The following is a 20029-nucleotide window of genomic DNA, read 5'->3' on the forward strand; positions in this document are numbered from 1 at the left end:
TTTGACACCCGTTCACACCTGTACGCTCGTGGGAGAGAAACCCTACGAGAGGTCAAGCGCCCTGGATTCCCCTCCAGTCAGCCGGAGTCTCTAATGCGTTTCTAATGTCTACAGTCAGTATCACAGGGGAGTTATGAGCGGACATTTTGGCCGGGCTCTGCAGGTATAATTAATAACGTTAACACATTACTGTTATTAATCGCCGCTTTTCGCATGTCTATAAAGGTCTTTTATATGAGCTGGGAGCAAGACAGAAGTCATATTTTTATCCGTAAAACCTATATATCTATTGTGAAACCGTTCTTTCCGGTGCATGAATCATTTGATTAATCCACTCCATTAATTATCCGTGGCCCAGCTCAAAATACATTGGCGACAAATGTCCAGAAAGTCTGCCCTCCACTCCTTCTTCTTCTTCACTTCTATGAATAACAGCAGCACATGTATGGCTTTTAAGAATAAGAATGTAAAAACACAGCAACATGAGGGAATATTTTTACAATTAAAGCACAGAATCCGAGCGTGTGTCTCAGTCCTTCTTCCCTTTACAACACATTGAGGTCATCCCGGATGGAGTAGCGGTCCCGGCCCTGGACGCAGTTAACCGACGGCACCTGGACGGGCGGGACGGCGCCGCTTTGGCCCGGCTGCTCCCGGGCCCCGGAGGGGAGGGCGGGGCCGCGGCGCTGGGCGTCCAGACCCGGGTGCGTGCTGACCTGCGATGACCGGAGGCTCCTCATGTGGCCCAGCGCTCGCACCTCATACACCTCCACCGAGGTCTTCTTGTACCTGGGACGCAAAATATGGGTAATTCTACTATTCATAACAGGTAATGACGTATGTCCACAAACAGCACACTATCCATTCTCCTTCTGCTAACTCTCAGGTTCACAGGAACTCACATTTTCAGCATTAGAGACGACAGAACCACGGAGACGGACGAGGCAGCCATCGCGGCCGAGCCCATCCAGGGTTGGAGCACCAGGCCAATGGGCATGAACACACCTGCAGACAACAGAGAGGGCGGAGAGTTGCTTGGAATCAGATTTGGCTTTAAAAAAACCACAAGATGGCAGTATTACACTTTTTTTTTAATGTCTGTGAAATCATTGTCCTGCTTTTTAACTTTAAACTGGTTATGAAACAGTCTTAGTTTAATCCCAACGGCTCTATATGACCATCATAAGTGAACGAGACCATCAGCGTCATCTGGTCTGATTCCCTGATCAGAAACAGACTTTTTTTTGCAGTAAAATGAGAGGTTTTCTGAAGGGAGACTGGCGCTCGGGGAACACTTCCCCTTTTTTCCACAGGGGGCGCCAAAGGGAACACAAAATGAAAGTAACTTTAACTCTTGAAAAAATGAATCCTTCTTTGTGTTGTATTCGTGTGGTTGCGCTTATGAAATTTGGATGAATGTCCTCAGCCTGACCACCTTTTGCGTTTTATGTCCTTGCCATATCAATATTGTTTTTCTGCTTTTTGATTCTTCCTTATTATTATTATAGTGAGGATGCTGAGTCATATTTGCATCCTCCGTGCTCACCTGCAGCGATGGGTATTCCCACGAGGTTGTAGACGAGGGCGAAGACAAAGTTGGTCCTTATCCTGCGCACCGTCTTCTTGGACAGCTCGATGCTGGCCACCACGTCCAGCAGGTTGTTCTGCAGAGAGCGGGGAAAAGAAAAACCTTCAGTTGAAAACATCTCCTCCCAGACCGCCGGTCCGCGGCGCGGCGGCTTACTCGAATGAGGACGATGTCGGCCGCCTCGATGGCCACGTCGGTGCCGGTGCCGATGGCGATGCCGACGTCGGCCAGGGCGAGGGCCGGCGAGTCGTTGACGCCGTCCCCGACCATGGCCACCCGCCGGCCTTGGTCCTGCAGCTCCTGCACCTTCGCCACCTTGTGGGAAGGCAGCACCTCCGCGTACACCTTCCTGATCCCCACCTGTGATCAGACAGAACCTTTGAGTTCATATTTTACACTCTTATTTTAATCCTCAATGAGTTTCACCTGAGCAGCGATGGCCTTCCCAGTGCGCCTGTTGTCTCCCGTTATCATCACCACCTCGATGCCCATGCTGCTGAGCGTGTGCACCGCCAACGCTGACTCCGCCTTCACCGTGTCTGCGATGGCTAACATGGCACACAGCACGCCTACGGAGAACACACACACACACACACAGACACACACACATACATACATACAACGCATCAGGAGGTGCAAGATAAGAGATGAGAGTGAATGTCAGGGTTGTTTTTGTGGTTTTTATCCTCACCATCGATAGCGACCAGGATGGCGGTCTGTCCTTTGGTCTCGTGGCTCGACATGGCGGCGTCCACGTCCGCTCCGATGTGGTGGCCGTTCCTCCTCATCCACTCTCTGTTCCCGATCAGGACGGAGTAAGACGGAGGCTCTTCTGGAAGCAGAGGCGGGACAAGTCGGCGAGTTAACGGGGGAAATCGAAGCAAAGGAGACACAAAGTGTTTTTATGTGTCAAATAGCTCATTTAGTTCCTTTAAAGTTATGGTAGAGATGTTTATACCAAAAGCATCATTCGTTTATAAGCATGATTTATAGGTTTAACATCTAGTGATATTGGAGATGAAATTAAAGTATAATAATGTACGGTTAAGTGGATAATAATGGATTATTGTTAAGGTATTTTAACAGATTATCAGGAAGGTTTAAAACATTTCAGTTACGGTGTAAATTCAGAAATGATTTTCATGCTATTTGCTAAATCTAAGGAGGTTTAAATACTTAAAACACCCAAATCTAGGGTAACCCTATTAAATACATGAATACTGAATAATAATATCTTCAAATATCATTTATTTGTTAAGTGAAAGTATGTCAAAGCCTTGAAACCAAAACCTCCACCGTAGAAACGCCTTCAACGTTACACTATGTGTCCATTTTCTAAAATTAGTCTGAACTTTAAGGCTCAAAACACAAAGCACTTAAGATGCAATTAATTTGGGGATTATTTAGGCACAAATCCCTCCTACATGGGAATGCTCAGAACCGGCTGGTACCCGTGAACCCATGACGTTTGCATCATTAACACCTCGCTCTGAAGGGATTTATACTTGAATAACTTCAACTTAAAGGCCTTGCATGTATTGGTTTTTGCAAGCGGCACCAGTTTAAGCGTGCACCCAAGGTGAAGTCAGAGTGTGACCCTCAGACCCTGAACGCCACCGGACCTGTGGGCTCGGCCTCGGCAGCAGCCAGCAGGCTGCTCTCGTCGGTGGTGGCTCCCGGCAGCAGGAAGCTCTCCTCCGTCGGCGGCTGCAGCAGATGCTCCACGCTGGAGACCCGGCAGCTGATCCCACAGCCGGGCACGGCCTGGAAGTCCTGGCAGTAGCCCAGCAAGTCACTGGCCAGCTCCTGGTGCGAGCACACGGACCGATTACCGACCGCCAGACCGGTTATTAAAACACACAACACAAATACAAGCGTCCGTCACCTCTTTGCAGTGCTTGGTGACGGCCATGCCCAGCGGGTGCTCGCTGCTGGCCTCCGCCGTGCCGACCACCGCCAGGATCTTCCTCAGGGGCATGCGGGCCATTTCCCACAACACCAGCACACGGGTCACCCGAGGCACGCCGTTTGTTATCGTCCCGGTTTTGTCGAACATCACCACGTTGATCTGAGGGAGCAGCAAAGACACAGTCACGTAACTCCACTTATTCAGTCGTCATCCATCAGTTTACAAGTATGAAAATGTTCATGATAAAACCAGGATGTAGAGAGCATTGCCTTGTGGGCCATCTCCAGCGGCTCGCCTCCTTTGATGAGGATCCCGTTCTGGGCGCCGACCCCAGTGCCCACCATGACGGCTGTCGGGGTCGCCAGCCCCAGAGAGCAGGGGCAGGCGATGGACAGAACGGTGATGGAGGCCTGGAAGGCGAAGCGGACGATGACTTCCGCCTTGGAGATGTTCTGGTTGTAACCCTGTGAAGGGGAAGAATGCGTTATTGGAGCGATGCCACTTCTTTTGAATGAAAGCAGCCATTGTTTGCGTTGCGAAAACAAACAAGAGCGCACCTACCGGGAAGTTGTCCCTCACGATGTCGAAGTTGACAAACCCGATTGCCAGCCAGGCGAGCAGCGTCAGCAGGGAGACGATGACGATGAAGGGCACGAAGTAGCCGCTGAGCCGGTCTGCGAACTGCTGGATGGGCGCCTGAAAGAAACACCAGTACAGATCAAGATGTTTATGAGACGTTAAGGTTTTTAAAACAGCAGAAATATGAGGGTGAAGTTCCTCACCTTCGAGGTTTGGGCATCTTCCACCAGTTTCACGATCTGACACAGAGTTGTGTCGGCGCCGACGTGCGTGGCCTCCACCAGGAGAGCGCCGTGGGCGTTGATGGAGCCGGCGATCACCAAGCTGCCCACCTTCTTACTGACGGGCATCGGCTCCCCTTACCGCCACAGGAGAAGAGACGCATAAAGAGACATATAAATCAAAAAAGGAAGCGGTCTGGAGTCCCGTCCTCCTACCTGTGATCAAGGACTCGTCCGCCATGGAGCTTCCCTCGATCACTCGCCCGTCGACGGGGAACTTTCCTCCCGGAGCGACTTTTACGACGTCGCCCCGCTGGACCAGCTCCACCACCACCTGCTCCTCACTGAAGCGTCAACGCACCGGCGGTTAGAGATCTCGCATCTGCTGTTTTAACTTCTCAAAGCGATAAAGTTCATGTGCTCAGGTCTCACTCACCTGAGGATGGAGTGGTTTTGTCCCAAAGTGACCACGGTGGCATCAGTGGCTTGAAGTGACATTAATTTGGCCAACGCCTCGGAGGTTTTACTCTGAAACAAACATTTAAAAAAAAAAAAAACTGGATTATGGATTTTTTTAAAGGTGCAGGATGTAGTATTTCGGCATATTATAATAATAATAATAATAAATTAGGAATATTTTAAATCAGTGTAAACATAGGTACATAGGTAAACATAGCGGTTCTTCAGGGACAGAGCAAGGGTTTATGGGAAATGTGGTCCAATAAAACCAACAACTATCTTGTCCACAAACTAACAGGGTTATTCCAAGGTGTCATAAAAATATTGATATATTCAAAATAAAAGACCTTGCTTTCGATAAACCACACGAGCCAGCAGTTTTATCAATATGCATTTCAAAAATATTCTCACTTTTTGTTATTCTAATGACAAAAAGAAAGCACAACATTCATAAATTATTCTCGGTGCATATGCTCTTTTACTTTTGCAACGTGCTCCAGCCAGCGACCGAGCGCGATGAACACAAACAGCATGGGCGGAGTGTCGAAGAAGGTGACGGGGCTCTGGGCGGCGCGCTCGGTCATGGCGACGACGAGGACCACGCAGGAGTAGAGGTAGGCGATGGAGGTGGCGAGCACGATGAGCACGTCCATGTTGGCCGTGCGGTGTTTCAGCGCGCGGTACGCCTGGATGTAGAAGTATCGGCCTCCAAAGAACTGCAGGGAAGAAACGCACGTTTAAACGTTTCGGATTCAAGAGAACAAACATCGAGACGAACTCGAGCAAAGAAGGAATACAAGCTACGTTCATTCATGAGAAAACACTCCGAACACCTTTAGAAAACCACCGTATTTTAGGCATGTCATCCCCAAACTAAAAAGGGTGTATCTCTGCAACCACTAGGGCTATTTTGAATAATGTTGGTGTTATAATAAAAGGTACACTTGTGAGATGTTGTTCAGATGTGTAAATATCAGTCTATATGTTACTGGTTAAGACAGGGGTCAGAAACCTTTCCTATCCAAAGAGCCATTTTGCCCGATTTACCAAATAAAAATCGTCTGGAGCCACAAAAGCTATTTGATATCATAGCTTATAAAGTTTTATAAATAGTCATAATATATATATATAAAAACTATTGTTTGCTGTTTCAGAAAATGCTGTGTGCTTGTTCTAGAATCTTTCAACATCAAATATTTTGTTGTTTACTAATTTCTCGCCACATATCAAGCAGACAGGTCAGCAGCATCGTTGGCAGTGAAAGCAAATGAATACGTCCGCGCAGAATTAAACTCTGTATTTTTAGCCGTGACTTTTCTTTTTTTTTTATTATCTGTTGACAGTTTACTTAGGGTGGGGCTCTGCATATCACGAGTAGCCACCTGCAGGGAAAGACACACTTTTAGTTAAAAACTAAAGTGTCACAGTATCACCCCAAACTCCAAGATAAGAGGTGTTCCCTTTGGAAGATTGTCCACAGGGCAAAAAAATCTTTTTTTTTTTTTTTTTGTCAAAGCCTCAGGGAGCCGCACCAGAGGGGCTAAAGAGCCGCATGCGGCTGCGGCGCCGCGGGTTGCCGACCCCTGGGTTAAGAGTAAATGAAGATGACACACAGAAAAAAATGAAAAGGTTTCAGGTCCACCTATAAAAAAAAATCACTTTCAGGATGATTATTTCTTTGAAATGATGCAGCTGTAAGGTCCAACTCTAACCCAAATCATAGCTCAATATGTGAACATTCTCTAACCCAAATCATAGCTCAATATGTGAACATTCTCTAACCCAAATCATAGCTTAATATGTGAACATTCTCTAACCCAAATCATAGCTCAATATGTGAACATTCTCTAACCCAAATCATAGCTTAATATGTGAACATTCTCTATTTTCTCATGTACCAAACCATATATTTCACTTGTATATTACTTATGGTGTTCAATACATCCAAATACAGCAGTTTGGGGCTTTTTTTCATAAAACAAGCTATGATCTACAGTTTCATACAACAATCGCTCAGTTTGGTTTTGAATGTTAAGCTCTTAAAGGGTCCCGGGCCCAGACTCTCACCTGCACAGGTGTGCAGAGCAGGAAGAAGGCCAGGTTGAGGAGGGAGAGGCCGGGCAGCAGGTTCTGCTCCTCCGGCATCGAGCCCCCGTGCTCCGGGTGCTGACTGTCCATCACCATCATGTAGACCATGAGGCCCATGACGGGCAGGCCGAAAACCAGGCACAGCAGGAAGGAGTTCTTCCACCTGGAGGAAAACATTGTGGGTTTGAGTCCCATGAGAGGGGATTGGCAGCATTGTGTTATATGACTTCTATAGTTCTGGGTTTATATAATCTGCTTCATGTGGGACACTTTCAGTTTCAGTATAATATAGGTTTAAGTAACATTTAAAACACCCTTTTTGTGCCTGAAGGCCATAAACATGATATTTTAAGAGCGTACTTGTTTTTTTTCTAAAAATAAAGACATATTTAAACCAGATACTTGCTGTCGTATTTCTTCGGTGTGATCCAGGTTGTTTTTGAAGCTCGCCTTCAGCAGACTGGCCTCGAACCCAAGACTCTGGATAACGACACGAATAAACCGGGTCACACTGTGAGGTCACAGCTTCACGGGGGAGGAGGTGTAAAAAAGAAAAAGCAACGTGATCATCACCTGAATGATCTTGACGATATCTCGGCCTCCCAGCACCTCCGGGTCAAACTGGATCTGGGCTTTCTTGGTGGCCAGAGCGACGGCGGCCCCGAGGATCCCTTTGGTGGAGGTGAGCTTGGACTCGATGCTGTGCACGCAGGACGCGCACGTCATGCCCGCGATCTACGAGGGAGGAACGCTACTTTTAAGAAGATGACATGTGACAGAAGAACCAGCAAAGCGTGTTTCATTCGTCCCGGCCGACCCACAGTGAGCTCCAGCTTCCCGTGCGTGACGGCGTTGTCCTCCATCAGCGTGGCCCCGAAGCCCAAGTCTTCTATGAGCCGCGTCACGGCGGCGGCGTCCAGCACCTCCGGGTCGTACTTCACCTCCGCCTTCCCGGCCATGAGGGACACCAACACCGCCACGATTCCTGGAAAGTCAGAGCGGGGGAAACATCAGGCGCCTGAAGCGAAACGCACGCTTTACCGTACGCAGCGACCCCCCGAGCTCGCTCACCTCGGCGTTTCAGCAGGTTCCTCTCGATGTTGGCCACGCAGGAGGCGCAGGTCATCCCCGTCACGCGGACGAAGCATTTCTGAGCTTTAACCCGGCTCTCGGAGGTCGCCTGCGAGCCGCTGCCGTTGCTGACCGACGCCTTACAGGGCGGTCGCGAGTCGGAGAGGGCGGACGGCTTCGGGCCGACGGGCCCGGGGGGGTCACGAGGCCGGATGGTATTTGCAGACCCAGGTTCTGCAGGAGGGTCAGAGGCAGAGGGTCAGCATCCCGAAACATAACGGCAAACTGCAGTCGCTCACATTTCAATGGAGGAACGTAATGCACATTTACTCAAGTACAACTTTGAGGAACTTTTCATTTTGCGATGCTTTATATTTTTACTACGAAATTTCAGAGGAATACATAGTTCTTTTTTAACTTCTTTCCATGTACTAGTGGGGTAAGAAAACTAACCTCTTGAATAGTTTTACGTCCACCTTACAATACAACCTTTTTAACTCAGAGTTTATGCATATATTAGTGTTCTTTTTCTTAAAAATAGAATAAAGAAATCACAATATATCTCCTTGCCCTCACATTTATTCAACAGCTGTAGTTACTTTTCTGATAAAGATTGTGCATTAAAAAGCAATGAAATAATAATTTTCTGAGACTCTTTTACCTTGAAAAGTGTGAAATGTTCTAAATGTTAAGATCTTCAAGCTATCAGGACTTAACATCAATGCTCTTGGACATAACATTTATATATAGAGCTGGAACATGCAACCGGAACATGAAAGAATCGGCTCTCCGGCTGCTTTCTGAGCTGATTCCACGTCTTGGCAAGCTGTTTTGGTCCTTAAATCCAGCAATAAAGCGCTGGCCTCCGTGAGGGCCCTTCATGTCGCTCTCCAGCATACTTTGTCTGGTTGCCCGGGGAACCAGAGGAAACCGAGTGGAGGCGAGCAAAGAATTTAATCAAAAGGCTTTCTGCTCATAACGTACAGGGGTCAGCCAGGATTATAAGAATGACGTAGATTTCCTGCATGCACCTGAACACATCGTGCACAAGAGTTCCACACCGTTCGGCTTCTTCTCTAATTTAAGAGCCTGTCGGGTTATTACACAGCATATTAACGGCCTCATGGCTGCAGCTTCATATTTAACTGTGGCTTCAATCTTCTCATCTTACCGTCTGCAGAGAGCATTTACCGAAACGTCCAACTATTCCTTTACACACACACACAGGTGTTCCTTTTAAATAGCATGCACTTAATCCAACGGTGACACTGTGGAGATTTGATATCGGACCTGGGCCTCGAATGAGAGTAAGACCAACTATTTGATCATGTGTTATTAGTTTGAGCGCTTTTTTTAAAGAGAAACTCAAATAAATTGAACATTTCCAGCGTCTGAAATATTAAACAACGCTTGTTTTTGTCCTCTGCACTATTTCCTGTTTGATTTGGATGAATTCACAACGTAAAACAGGTCTGCCAACCTTCGAGCGACGCGTCGAAGCCCATGTCCTCGATCGCCGCCCTGAGCTGCTCCGGCTCCGTCAGACTGGGGTCAAAGGTCACCGTTCCCTTCGCCTCCTCCAGCGACACGGCGATGGACTGCACTCCGGCCGCCTGAGCGATCCTCCCCTCTATGGACCGCACGCAGGAGCTGCACGTCATGCCTCCGATCCACACGGTGACGTCGGCGGTCGGCGCGTCCCGCCGCCAGCAGCTGGCGCCCCACCCGGACGACTCATCGGCCGATAACGAGGCGGCGAACCCCATCTCCTCGATGCCGTCTCTCAGCTCCTGCTGGCTCACGAGGAGCGGCTGGTACACGACCAGCGCCGCGGCGTCCTGGAGAGACACCCGGATGCGCGACACCCCGGGCAGAGGCCCGATCCGTCCCTCGATGGCCTGCACACAGGACTGGCAGCGCATCCCGTCCACCGCGATCCGCGTCGCCGACTCCACGCCGAACCCCGACCCCTGGAGCTCCAGGGCGATCTCTCTGGCCGTGACCACCGAGGCGTCGTAGTCCACTTTGGCCAAGCCGCTGTGTAGCGACATGCTGGCGGCGAGAACTCCACTCAGGCGGCAGATCCTGCTCTCCACGGCCTGGGGCTGGTGCTCGGGGGTCAGGCCCAGGAGCCTAAAGGTGGCTCCGGAGGCCGTTTGGGGCCGAGGGCCGAGCTCCGTCTGACTCCCGTACTCGTAGGCCAAGTTGTCGAGGCCTCGCTTCTCCACGTCAAGGCCATTCTCCTGGAAAGACGAGAGCAATAAAGTCAGTTTCACTACTGTGCATTTTTTTTCTGTGTGAATGTCATATTTCTGTGTGTTTGCACAATATGATCTCCATCTTTGATTAAAAAGAATCAACGCAGCATCATACGTGTCAGCCTCCTTCCCATCGATGCTTTTTTAACGTGTGTCTACGACATGATATTAAGCTTCGTGGGTAAAACATCCGTTTGCCACATGAGGAGTTTTAACCTCCCTGAGAATAAACACAGTTTCTACAGAAAGAACTGCAGAAGTTTTACTGGGAAAGGATTAGGTGGTAAATTCAATTTAAATGGTTGAAATACCACTTGACGCCTGACAGCTGAAATGGGGGTCTAACAGAGGAAAACCAGTTCGCTGGCTTGGGGTCACATGACTGCCTTCACGTAATCCCCAACGTGACTCTGCTTAAAGAACTGAAGGATGGAGTCAAATACACGAAGAGCTCCACAAAAACATGAGAAATGCTTCTTTATCACATGTGTAAAAGACCCTTTAGAAGTTAATTCTTGATATTTTAGTGACATAGATAAGTCATTTAAAAGTTTAATTTAAAAATGCATTTTAAGAGCTAAAAAACGCAGTGACCCACATTCAAAACCTGGAAGTTGGAACTTAATCACGAGTAGATTCTCTCGTAGAGGATGTCTGCAGCGGGATGCGCACTCATGCTGCACCCCAGATGAGACTCAAACCCACAACCCCCCCGAGGAGGCCGGTGTCCTACGGGAGCTCAGAAGGACAAATCACTTTAATCTTCAATCTCAAAACATGAGGAACACCAGCAGCGGGGCTCCAATGACTCAGACAAACACTGACGTCTGGGCTCAGGAGGGCTTTCACCTGTTCAAAGTTCAATACGCACGCACACGCACACACACGCACACACACACGCACACGCACACACGCACACACGCACACGCACACGCACACACGCACACACACACACACGCACACACACACACACACACACACACACACACGCGCACACACGCGCACACGCACGTGGGATCCTGAACAAACATTTCCCAGAAACATCCTCCTGTATTGTTTTGTTTATCTTGTAGCCATGAGGGGAAATGGGACCTCATGAAGCTACCGGTCTCAGCGAGGCCCAACCTCAGGTTCGGGGGCCGTCAGGGGCCCTTGAAGGTGACCCAGGAGGTCCAACTCTTCCTGCAGCCTGCCGTTGGTTTGGTCGGTACTGCAATCATACGGCTCATAAAATATGATTAAAAAGGCAATTAAGGGACTGGGATCAAATTGCATTATTTCGTGTGTAAATAATCATAATTGTATTTAATAAACATGCATTTATTATTATTAATAATAGCAATAATAACGTTTAAATCAATAAAAGGTCACTCTTACACTTAAAACTCCTATTTAATGTTCCACACATCCCTTCAGTTTATCATACTTTTCAATATATATCTATAATATAATATATAATATCAAATATGTTCGCACATGTTTTTAATGAGGAAGAAAACAACCCCAGTTTATTAATGATTGGACAGCTGCTGCACCAATCAAATCCATCCACTGTAATAACCAACACTCAGCGCTATTTATATAAACCATCTTTAAATTCTGGAGGAGGAAGACAGGAAAACACTTCTAATATGATTGAAGTGACTTCCCATTGATTATAATAGACCTCATGTCCTTTATTAAGTTATATTTAATGATTATTGTGATGTATTTAGAGACATTTATGTATTGTTTATTTCACATTACATAATCTTGAGAGGATTCACCACCGTTTTGTTTCGTTCTTGGTCATAAAACAAATCCTAATTTGGACTAAAAGAAGGCAGTTGGTGTAAAAGTGGACTGAGTCTAAATAAAGTCATTTTCTTTTCTTCACCCACTCGTGTCGTCGTCTTCACGAGGTGGTGACACACAACTTGGATATTTGTGTCATTCACGCGACACTTTCCTTCTAAACCGGTCTGAGATTCAATGACTTGCCGGAGGCGCCTGGCCTCGCTCCAAAGCACAGACAATACGAGCATTGAACCTGCAGCCACACGAGCTGCAGTACAGGCGACACGCGAGGACATCACACACTTCCTTCACCTGCTGACAAGGAAACGTTTGTCTGCTGCAACACAAACCAAGTGATGCGACACATGCAGGAGTTCACAATAAGCAGACAAAACACAAAGCAATTATAGGAAATATGAGTTTGGTGAGTTAGTATTAGTAGTTTTTACAGTCGTGGCAAACAGACTTCCTCAAGAACTGAAATACAATGTGCAGGTACTTCACCTGAGTATTTACACTTTACACTACAAAATATTGTCCCTTTTGTTTCAAAAATTAACTTGCACTCAAAAGTAAAAGAAAAGGCTTGCACTCAAAATGTGCCAACACATATTGGCAAAATATACCATAAGTATCATAAGCACTAATGCATCATCAAGCAGGACTTGGTCCATGTGAGTATTGCACTAATGCTGCATTACTGGATTATTATTGATGCATTTAACTTGTTCAATCTACACAAAAATGCATTTTATAAATGAATGAAGCTTTTTTTCCCCAAGTAAAAACAACATTTTCAAAGTAGTTTCTAGCCAAAGCTGTGGGATACATATTTCCCTCTGATTGTACAGGAGTAAAAGCATAAATGTGCTTCTTTCCTCCACCTCTAATCCTGTTGCATGTATTCAGCTCCTCAGTGGAGCTGCTCTCTCCATTGGTGCCAAAGTGAGAGCGAACCCAAAACAGCCACAGGTGGATCTCCACCAACAACCAACACAGCCCAGCGGCTCCCCGGAGGCCTACCTTGATCTCGGGCGCGCAGGGTGTCCTGCCGCCGGCCGTGTGGACGCTGCAGGTGCAGTCCGGCCCGCAGCCGCACTCCTCCATGAGGATCTGCTCCCCTGCGCCGCGCGAGGACTTGGAGACATACTTGGACGGGTTTTTAGGCGACTTTGGTGAAAACATGCTCGCGCTGCTCCGACGCCGTCTGGCTTATCGTCACCTGTGAGAGTCGGAGGGCAAAAGTCCGCAGTGGGTAAGCGCTGCGTGCTGTTCCTGGAGGGAGAGGAGCGCAGCGCAGCGCCCGTGCGCACTCCGGGAACACGGATTTTATTTTTTAAGTTCAGCTTTAGAGTTGGATTTTTTTTTTTTATGGTTTATGACAAAGCCTCTCATCACATGACTTCTGCAGAAGGTGCAGGAAAGACTCCAAAACAACGCTTATCTGCACCGTTTTCGAGGATTATCTGCATTAAACTACAATTTGCGAGGACTTTTGTAGTTCTTAGAGGAAAGTTGGGTACGGAAATAAACCAAGGTATCTGTAGAAACATTATTTTATTCAAGTCCAAATTAATTTAAGTACAAGCTCTGCATAAAGGCAAAATAACCCCCGATTTATTATTGTAGCAGGATTAGGTTGTATTTTCAAATAAAATACATTTTATTGAGTGTCAAGGTGTGTCTGTGGGAGGAGGAGGAGGAGGAGGAGGGGTCATGAAGCAAACAAAGGAACAGAGGGGAAAAGGACACAACTCTTCATTTATTTTGTGTGAACTCAGGAATATAAAATGTGGCCCACTGCAAAGAAAACCCATCTTTGGTCACTTCATCTTAAAAGCTTATTTTCCCTAAAACAAATCTGCCGGTTGCTGGAGATGATTCCACTTGTCTCGGTGTTATCGATTCACTTTCAAAGGATGAGAGGCTGCATAGAGATCTAGAAGGCACGCGGGGCAAGAACCTCTGCTGGAGTGGACTATCCCACCAACAGGCTGTTACAGTTCCTGGACATTTAAACACATTTAAAATACTCTTCTGTGATTTGGAACAACGTCCATCTTTTTTTTGTTCTTTAGTGTTGTGGCTCAAAAATGATCACGTAAAAGGAATCAACTCCCAGATCACCACTGATGGTTCTTAAACGTCCTGCAACAAAACGAATGAAAACAAAAGGAATCACCTCATCTTGCATTGGCACCTTTTTCTCACTTTTTTTTTTAAGGAAATGCTGGATTGTTAGACCCCATGTAAGATTAAATGTTCAAACAGACATTTCTTGCAGCGTAAATCTGAACAACGGGGCGACGGGACCGAAAGGTCTTCGCGGTCGTCTCGGGGGCGGAGCCACTCAGCGCTGCCGGTCCCAGCGCCAGATGGAAGCGTCGTCACACACGGCGATCAGGATGCTGCTGTCGCGGCTGAAGCTGGTTTGCCGGATGGCCGACGTGCATTTGGGGAGCGTCAGCGTGGTGCACCTGCAGGCCAGAGGGAGACCGGGTCAGACCAAACGGCACGTGTGATGCTGATTTGGTGAAACTCAGGATGATGATTTGTAGTGTTTTTAAATCATTACAAGCATTTTATCGACGATGCAAAACACAAAATTAACAACATGCAACTATTTTTAAATACAGATTAATCAAAACATCCTCTGGTTCAAGCTTCAAACTATTTGCTGCTTTTCTCATTTTATATCATAAATCGATTATTTTTGGATTGTTGATCAGACTAAGGGAGAATAATTAGTCAAGAAAATGGATGGCAGGTTAATTGAAAATGGAAAAAACTATTGTTGCAGCCTGAAAACAGTCAGTTTACAACGCTGTAAAAGAGACATTGGAGAGATTTGAGGTGTGAAAGTATTCATGAATGCGTTTGTGACTTTTATTTAGACATTATTATGCAATTAATGTCTGTGCAAAGTGATGCAATGTGACGAGAATGTAGGAAAAGTTGAACATAAAGCGACTTCATAAAACTACTAACTTAACTTATCCTCATCTGACTGTGTCAATAAAAACTAAACATTACAAGCTTCAGCCGTCATTCCAGGTGCTTTACTTTGGCCGAGCTCCTGACATCGACTGAGGTGTCTTGTTATTTTTATCCCAGTGTCTCAAAACCAGTCTGGTATGACACATGAACGTCACATTCAGAGTTTTGGGGAGCGACTGAAGGCGTGTTCTGGCTGGTGTTCCAGCGAGGATTAAAACCATCTTCTATCCGTTATAAAAATGCTCACACTTACTTTGCTTTGTGCGGGTCTTCCACTTCAAGATCCCACACATAAAGCTTCCCCACCTGGTTCCCCAAAGCCAGCATCTGTAGAATCAGCATCACAGGAGACACAAGATGAGCGACAGCGCACCGACATCTAAGCTGATTGTGAAAATACTCCACTGGTGTAACGACTTTAGGGTCAAATCATGAATATCAAAAGGTCAAATACAAAGAAAAGACTTCACCTTCTGCCAGAAGTCCATGGAGAAGCGCATGTACCAGATGTCACACTGGCTGTAATCGAAGCGACCCAGAATCGTCACATTTGTTGACTCATTTGGTTTCATGTGATCGATGTCTTCCTCCATCTTTCCTGGTTTCCAGCACACAATGGCATTTTCACAGGACTGCAGTGAGACAGAAGGCAGGTAAGGAAAGTTGAATTTTACCAGAACAATATTCAAGATATTCACAGGACTTCTTGAATGCTGTATTGTGCAATATTCAATTTGAAACTGTTGCATTTTACACAATAACTTTTAACATCAAAGAACGATTTCAGTGCCATTTGTTGCCACCCAAAAAAAGTGTATTTAATCTATTAGAAGTCTTTTAAATATCTTTCCACTCTGTAATAACTTGCCTTGGAAAGAATAAGATCTCCGAGCCACCGCACACAGTCCACGTAGTTTCTATGGATGTCTCGTGTCGAGAAGTCGGGGAAGTGAATTTTCTGTGAGACGAAAGGCCTGAAGAAAACACACAAAACCAGAGAAGTGAAGATTTGATCGCGTCCACCGGTAAAAGCAGACGTGGCGGCGTCGTGTTCAGTTTACCGGTTGGTCTTCGAGGGATTGTACTCATAAGACCCGCGGATGGCTTTCTGCATTCTCTCTGAATTGATTCTCCAAAGCTTTAAGGAGTGGTCCATCCCACACGACATAATCTTTTCACCAAGAAGATCAAAATCCTGCAGCGGGATAATACAAATAAATAATAAATCCAGGTATATTTGAGGTTTGTTGTTATTCTGATTGAACTAAACACTCACAGCACTCAGGACTTCATCTCGATGACCTTCCACGCCGCCAAATATTGCCACTAAAGTGTCCGTATGTATGTTCCATAGACGAAGAGCGTGATCTGAGGAAACAAATCCATTAAAATCAATGCAATGAACACAGTATTTATCCAAAAGATCTGTTGATGCAGGTTTATAACCAGCTTCTTCATTTAGAAGTCAAATTATTCCCCCAAACTTTAATAACACATTAACCTGGATCACATGTGTAATTAGTGCCGTTACATAACGTCATCAAAAGTGAACTGTTCTGGCTCTTTCCATTTAATTTTTTTTTTACCTATTTGCACTTTATTAGTATTATCTATAATCACTTTATGTTGGACAGGAGTGGAACATATTTTCAAATCTTCTGTATGTTTGTACATGTGGAAGAATTGACATTAAAGCTGACTTTTAATGCATGACTTTTAACTTTTAAATGCATCCCTGTGAAACGCCTCATTTACACTGACCATCACGATGCCCTCTAAAACGTCGTGGGAACCTCTGTGGTGTGAATTTAACAACTTAAAAAAAGCAGGCTGAAGTGGAAAGTCATGAAATGTGCCCAGTCAACATCCACCTGATTAAATAAAAGATTAAACCTCACATGACCCTCATCCAGTCGGCCCCGCTGTCTGCTTTTAGAGGCTCGGATTAGAGGATCGCCTGACAGTCGCATGGTAATAAAAATAAAGAACTATCCCGCATAAATAAACTTTATGGACGTGTTTGTGACATGAAGAAGGTAACAAATCACGGCCGAGAGTCAATAAAGTCATAAAGCTGACATTGATTAAAAAAACGTTCTGTTTTCACATGACACACTGTCCTCTTGCGAGTTAAAGTACATTCATATAAATATTGTGGGTTTCTTACCTTTGCTGACAGACAGAAGGAGATTTGGATCCCTTGGATGAAACTTGAGCTCATTGATGGCGTTTCCATGACCTACGTAATGCTGGATTGAACAACAAAGAAGGTTTTAAGTGAAAAAACACTTCAAGGTGCCTACAAACTAAGTGTACTGGCTCTGAGAAGACATGATCTTTACCTTGATACATTGCATTGAGATGTGGTTGATCACCCGAATGATGCCACGGGATCCGGCGACCGCCAACAGAGGATGGCTCGTGTTGGTGTCGTAGGTCCAAGCACACGTGTAGAAGTTCTCCTCTGCCTTTACACACACCGAGTCAAGGAATATGAAACCAAAAAACTAAACTACAATTTACCTCCACGGTTTTGGATCGACACCAGTGAGTCTGCAGAGATGCACTCATTAAATCTGTGATAGAATCTCACATCAAAGGTTTGATTTAAAGCATTTTGGGATGAAACTAAAGCGTCTGTGCTCCTCTATAAACACTTCAATACTGGTTGGTCTGTGTGTAAATTTCCCATTTTATCTGCAGATAACTGTTTTTATCTTGTTCTTAGCACAGCTGACATGGAATTAAATATGTCTAGGTTAAATAATAGCTGCTCCAAACAAAACTAACTGCACCCGAAACTGTCAGAACGACTACGAGGAAGTTAGAAAAGCATCTCAAACAAGTGAAAGGATACGTCTGCATCGACATAAGACTGCAAGAGCCTGACTTCTCCCTGAGAGTGACATTCATACAGAGTTACCTGGTGAAGAAAAGACAAATTATTATTATTACAACAAATTATAATCAAAAGGATGACATCACATGGTGTCTACAATCATTTAAATCTACATACAAGCTAAAATATAAGTCCTACCAACCAATCAATGGTGTAGCCCAGGGGTCAGAAACCTTTCATATCCAAAGAGCCATTTTGCCCTATTTTCCACCAAATAAAAATCACCTGGAGTCACAAAAGCTATTTGATATCATAGCTTATAAAGTTTTATATATAGTCATAATATATATACAAAAACTATTGTTTGTTGTATTTATGAAATTATAGAACAAGAATAAAGACAATTCTTGACATTGTATTACTATTTTACCTGTTATAACTATCAAGAGGAAAGAAAAAAATAGTTGAAATGTCCTTTAGCAAGACACTGAACCCGCACTTGCTCCCCGTGACAGTTTACTTAGGGTGGGGCTCTGCATATCATGAGTAGCCACCTGCAGGGAAAGACGCTTGACAGCGACGTGACAGGATGTGCCGCACTTTTAGTTAAAAACTAAATCGAAACTCTTTTTTTTTCAGCGTCACAGTATCACCCCAAACTCCAAGATAAGAGGTGTTCCCTTTGGAAGATTGTCCACAGTGCAAAAAAAAAAAAAAGATATCTTTTGTCAAAGTCTCAGTGAGCCACACCAGAGGGGATAAAGAGCCGCATTCGGCTCCAGAGCCGCGGGTTGCCGACCCCTGGTGTAGCCCAACAGCAGAAGTTAGGAACATTGCATGTATCCCTCATTATCACTTACCCTGTTACTCCCGACTGTGGCAAACACCAGAGGGTCTCCCTCCTTGCTGTGCCAGTTAAACTGGACGCCAAACAGCGGCTGGCCGTGGTCCTCCTGTGGAAACCATTGCGTCCATATTAACCAAATTCACTCATGGAGCTGGATGCAAAAAGTTTAAACGCATGTTTGTGATGCAACCTGGGCTCAACAAACCGTTCACGTGGCATCTGTACTCACCCTCAGACTGTTGACACATTTAAAAGAATATTTGCACTTCTTGGACTTCCACTTGCCCTTGCCCCAGCTCTTTCTGCCCGGGGCGTTGGCGGTGTTGGTGGGTGTGTCTGGGCGCTCTGTGTTGGTGCCACTCTCAACACTGACAGCATCATCCTGCAGATGCAAACAAGACACAGGTTTTGTGTTGGCAAATTACAAATAACCAACATGTATCCTCCATTCTCTACTGGCTAACTATAACACTGTACTGACGCTGTTTTCACACTATTGTAGTGACATTAATAACAAGTGACAAGCAACAGTGCATGCTATGTTATAAATTACAGTGCACAATAATCTGCATTACACCCTTTTCAGCATATTGTTACTGTTCTAAGCTGCAAAGGAAGCAATTACATGAACATAAACACATTATGTTGTAGCTTAAATCTGATGACAGCAGCTAAATCATGATTGCAAGAGACCAATAAGGCTCTGATACTACCTGCCATCCACTCCTCGTGAAGTTAAGTGACTTTATATCCTCGTGCAGCCTTCAAATGAATGGCTATCTCGCGTCACATCGCACGTTTCAATCGCTCCTCTACCTGATTAACTAGTAGATGCTAGGTGCTAACGTTGGGTTGCACGTGAATGCCCGCAGCCTGAGGGTAAAAACAACATGTTCAAGTACACAGTAATGAAGATGACTGTGTATTCAGTCGTCTGGACAGTTTTAAACGGCCACCAGCTGACGTCATAAGAGCTTAATTGCATGTAGCCGGTACCGATGAACAAAGATGCTAGCTAACCACTTTAGCCGGTTACTTTAGCACGATGCTAAAAGTCGCCATTTGTCGCCGAATAAACATATTTTAACTTCTTACATTCTCGTCTCCTGATAAATCTGGGTTACTGTTCTCGTCACTGCTTAGTTTTTGTTTTTTCGCCGGTATTTCTTTTCCCGCTTGAGAAGGGGACTCGGACATGTTCTTATTTTCCCTCATTTTGACTCAAACGCCGCCTTTTCCGCTCTGTTGGCGCAAGGGCTGCTGGGTAATGTAGTTTGACTCGGGCTCGGATTGTAGTCTGTGCGAAAAACTACGCCCTCTTTAATTAAATTTAAGAATTAGAAATGGGAGATGAAATCAAAGTAAATAACTAAAGGTTTATGAAATAAGTCTCCTGA

General features: G+C 45.6%; 2 protein-coding genes across 2 annotated transcripts; both read right to left on the reverse strand.

Moving 5' to 3' along the window:
• Positions 1-492: 492 nt before the first annotated feature.
• atp7b (ATPase copper transporting beta) lies at positions 493-13134 on the reverse strand (the record flags this gene model as incomplete). Its single annotated transcript, XM_079236802.1, has 21 exons — positions 493-789; positions 903-1005; positions 1547-1664; positions 1745-1948; positions 2015-2157; positions 2280-2420; positions 3211-3394; positions 3474-3656; positions 3767-3961; positions 4059-4193; positions 4280-4434; positions 4514-4641; positions 4734-4825; positions 5239-5472; positions 6824-7007; positions 7230-7324; positions 7418-7579; positions 7666-7829; positions 7916-8149; positions 9396-10158; positions 12973-13134. 21 exons carry the CDS (start codon positions 13132-13134, stop codon positions 546-548), a joined length of 4023 nt encoding a protein of 1340 aa, XP_079092928.1. The 3' UTR covers positions 493-545.
• Positions 13135-13489: 355 nt separating this feature from the next.
• On the reverse strand, positions 13490-19847 carry eed (embryonic ectoderm development; the record flags this gene model as incomplete). Its single annotated transcript, XM_079236584.1, has 12 exons — positions 13490-14426; positions 15200-15273; positions 15417-15578; positions 15815-15920; positions 16008-16141; positions 16223-16314; positions 17114-17195; positions 17289-17414; positions 17804-17869; positions 18646-18738; positions 18862-19014; positions 19728-19847. 12 exons carry the CDS (start codon positions 19845-19847, stop codon positions 14300-14302), a joined length of 1335 nt encoding a protein of 444 aa, XP_079092710.1. The 3' UTR covers positions 13490-14299.
• Between the last annotated feature and the right edge of the window lie 182 nt (positions 19848-20029).

The sequence above is a fragment of the Taurulus bubalis genome (assembly GCF_910589615.1).
Source record: "Taurulus bubalis genome assembly, chromosome: 21".
Taxonomy (NCBI): domain Eukaryota; kingdom Metazoa; phylum Chordata; class Actinopteri; order Perciformes; family Cottidae; genus Taurulus; species Taurulus bubalis.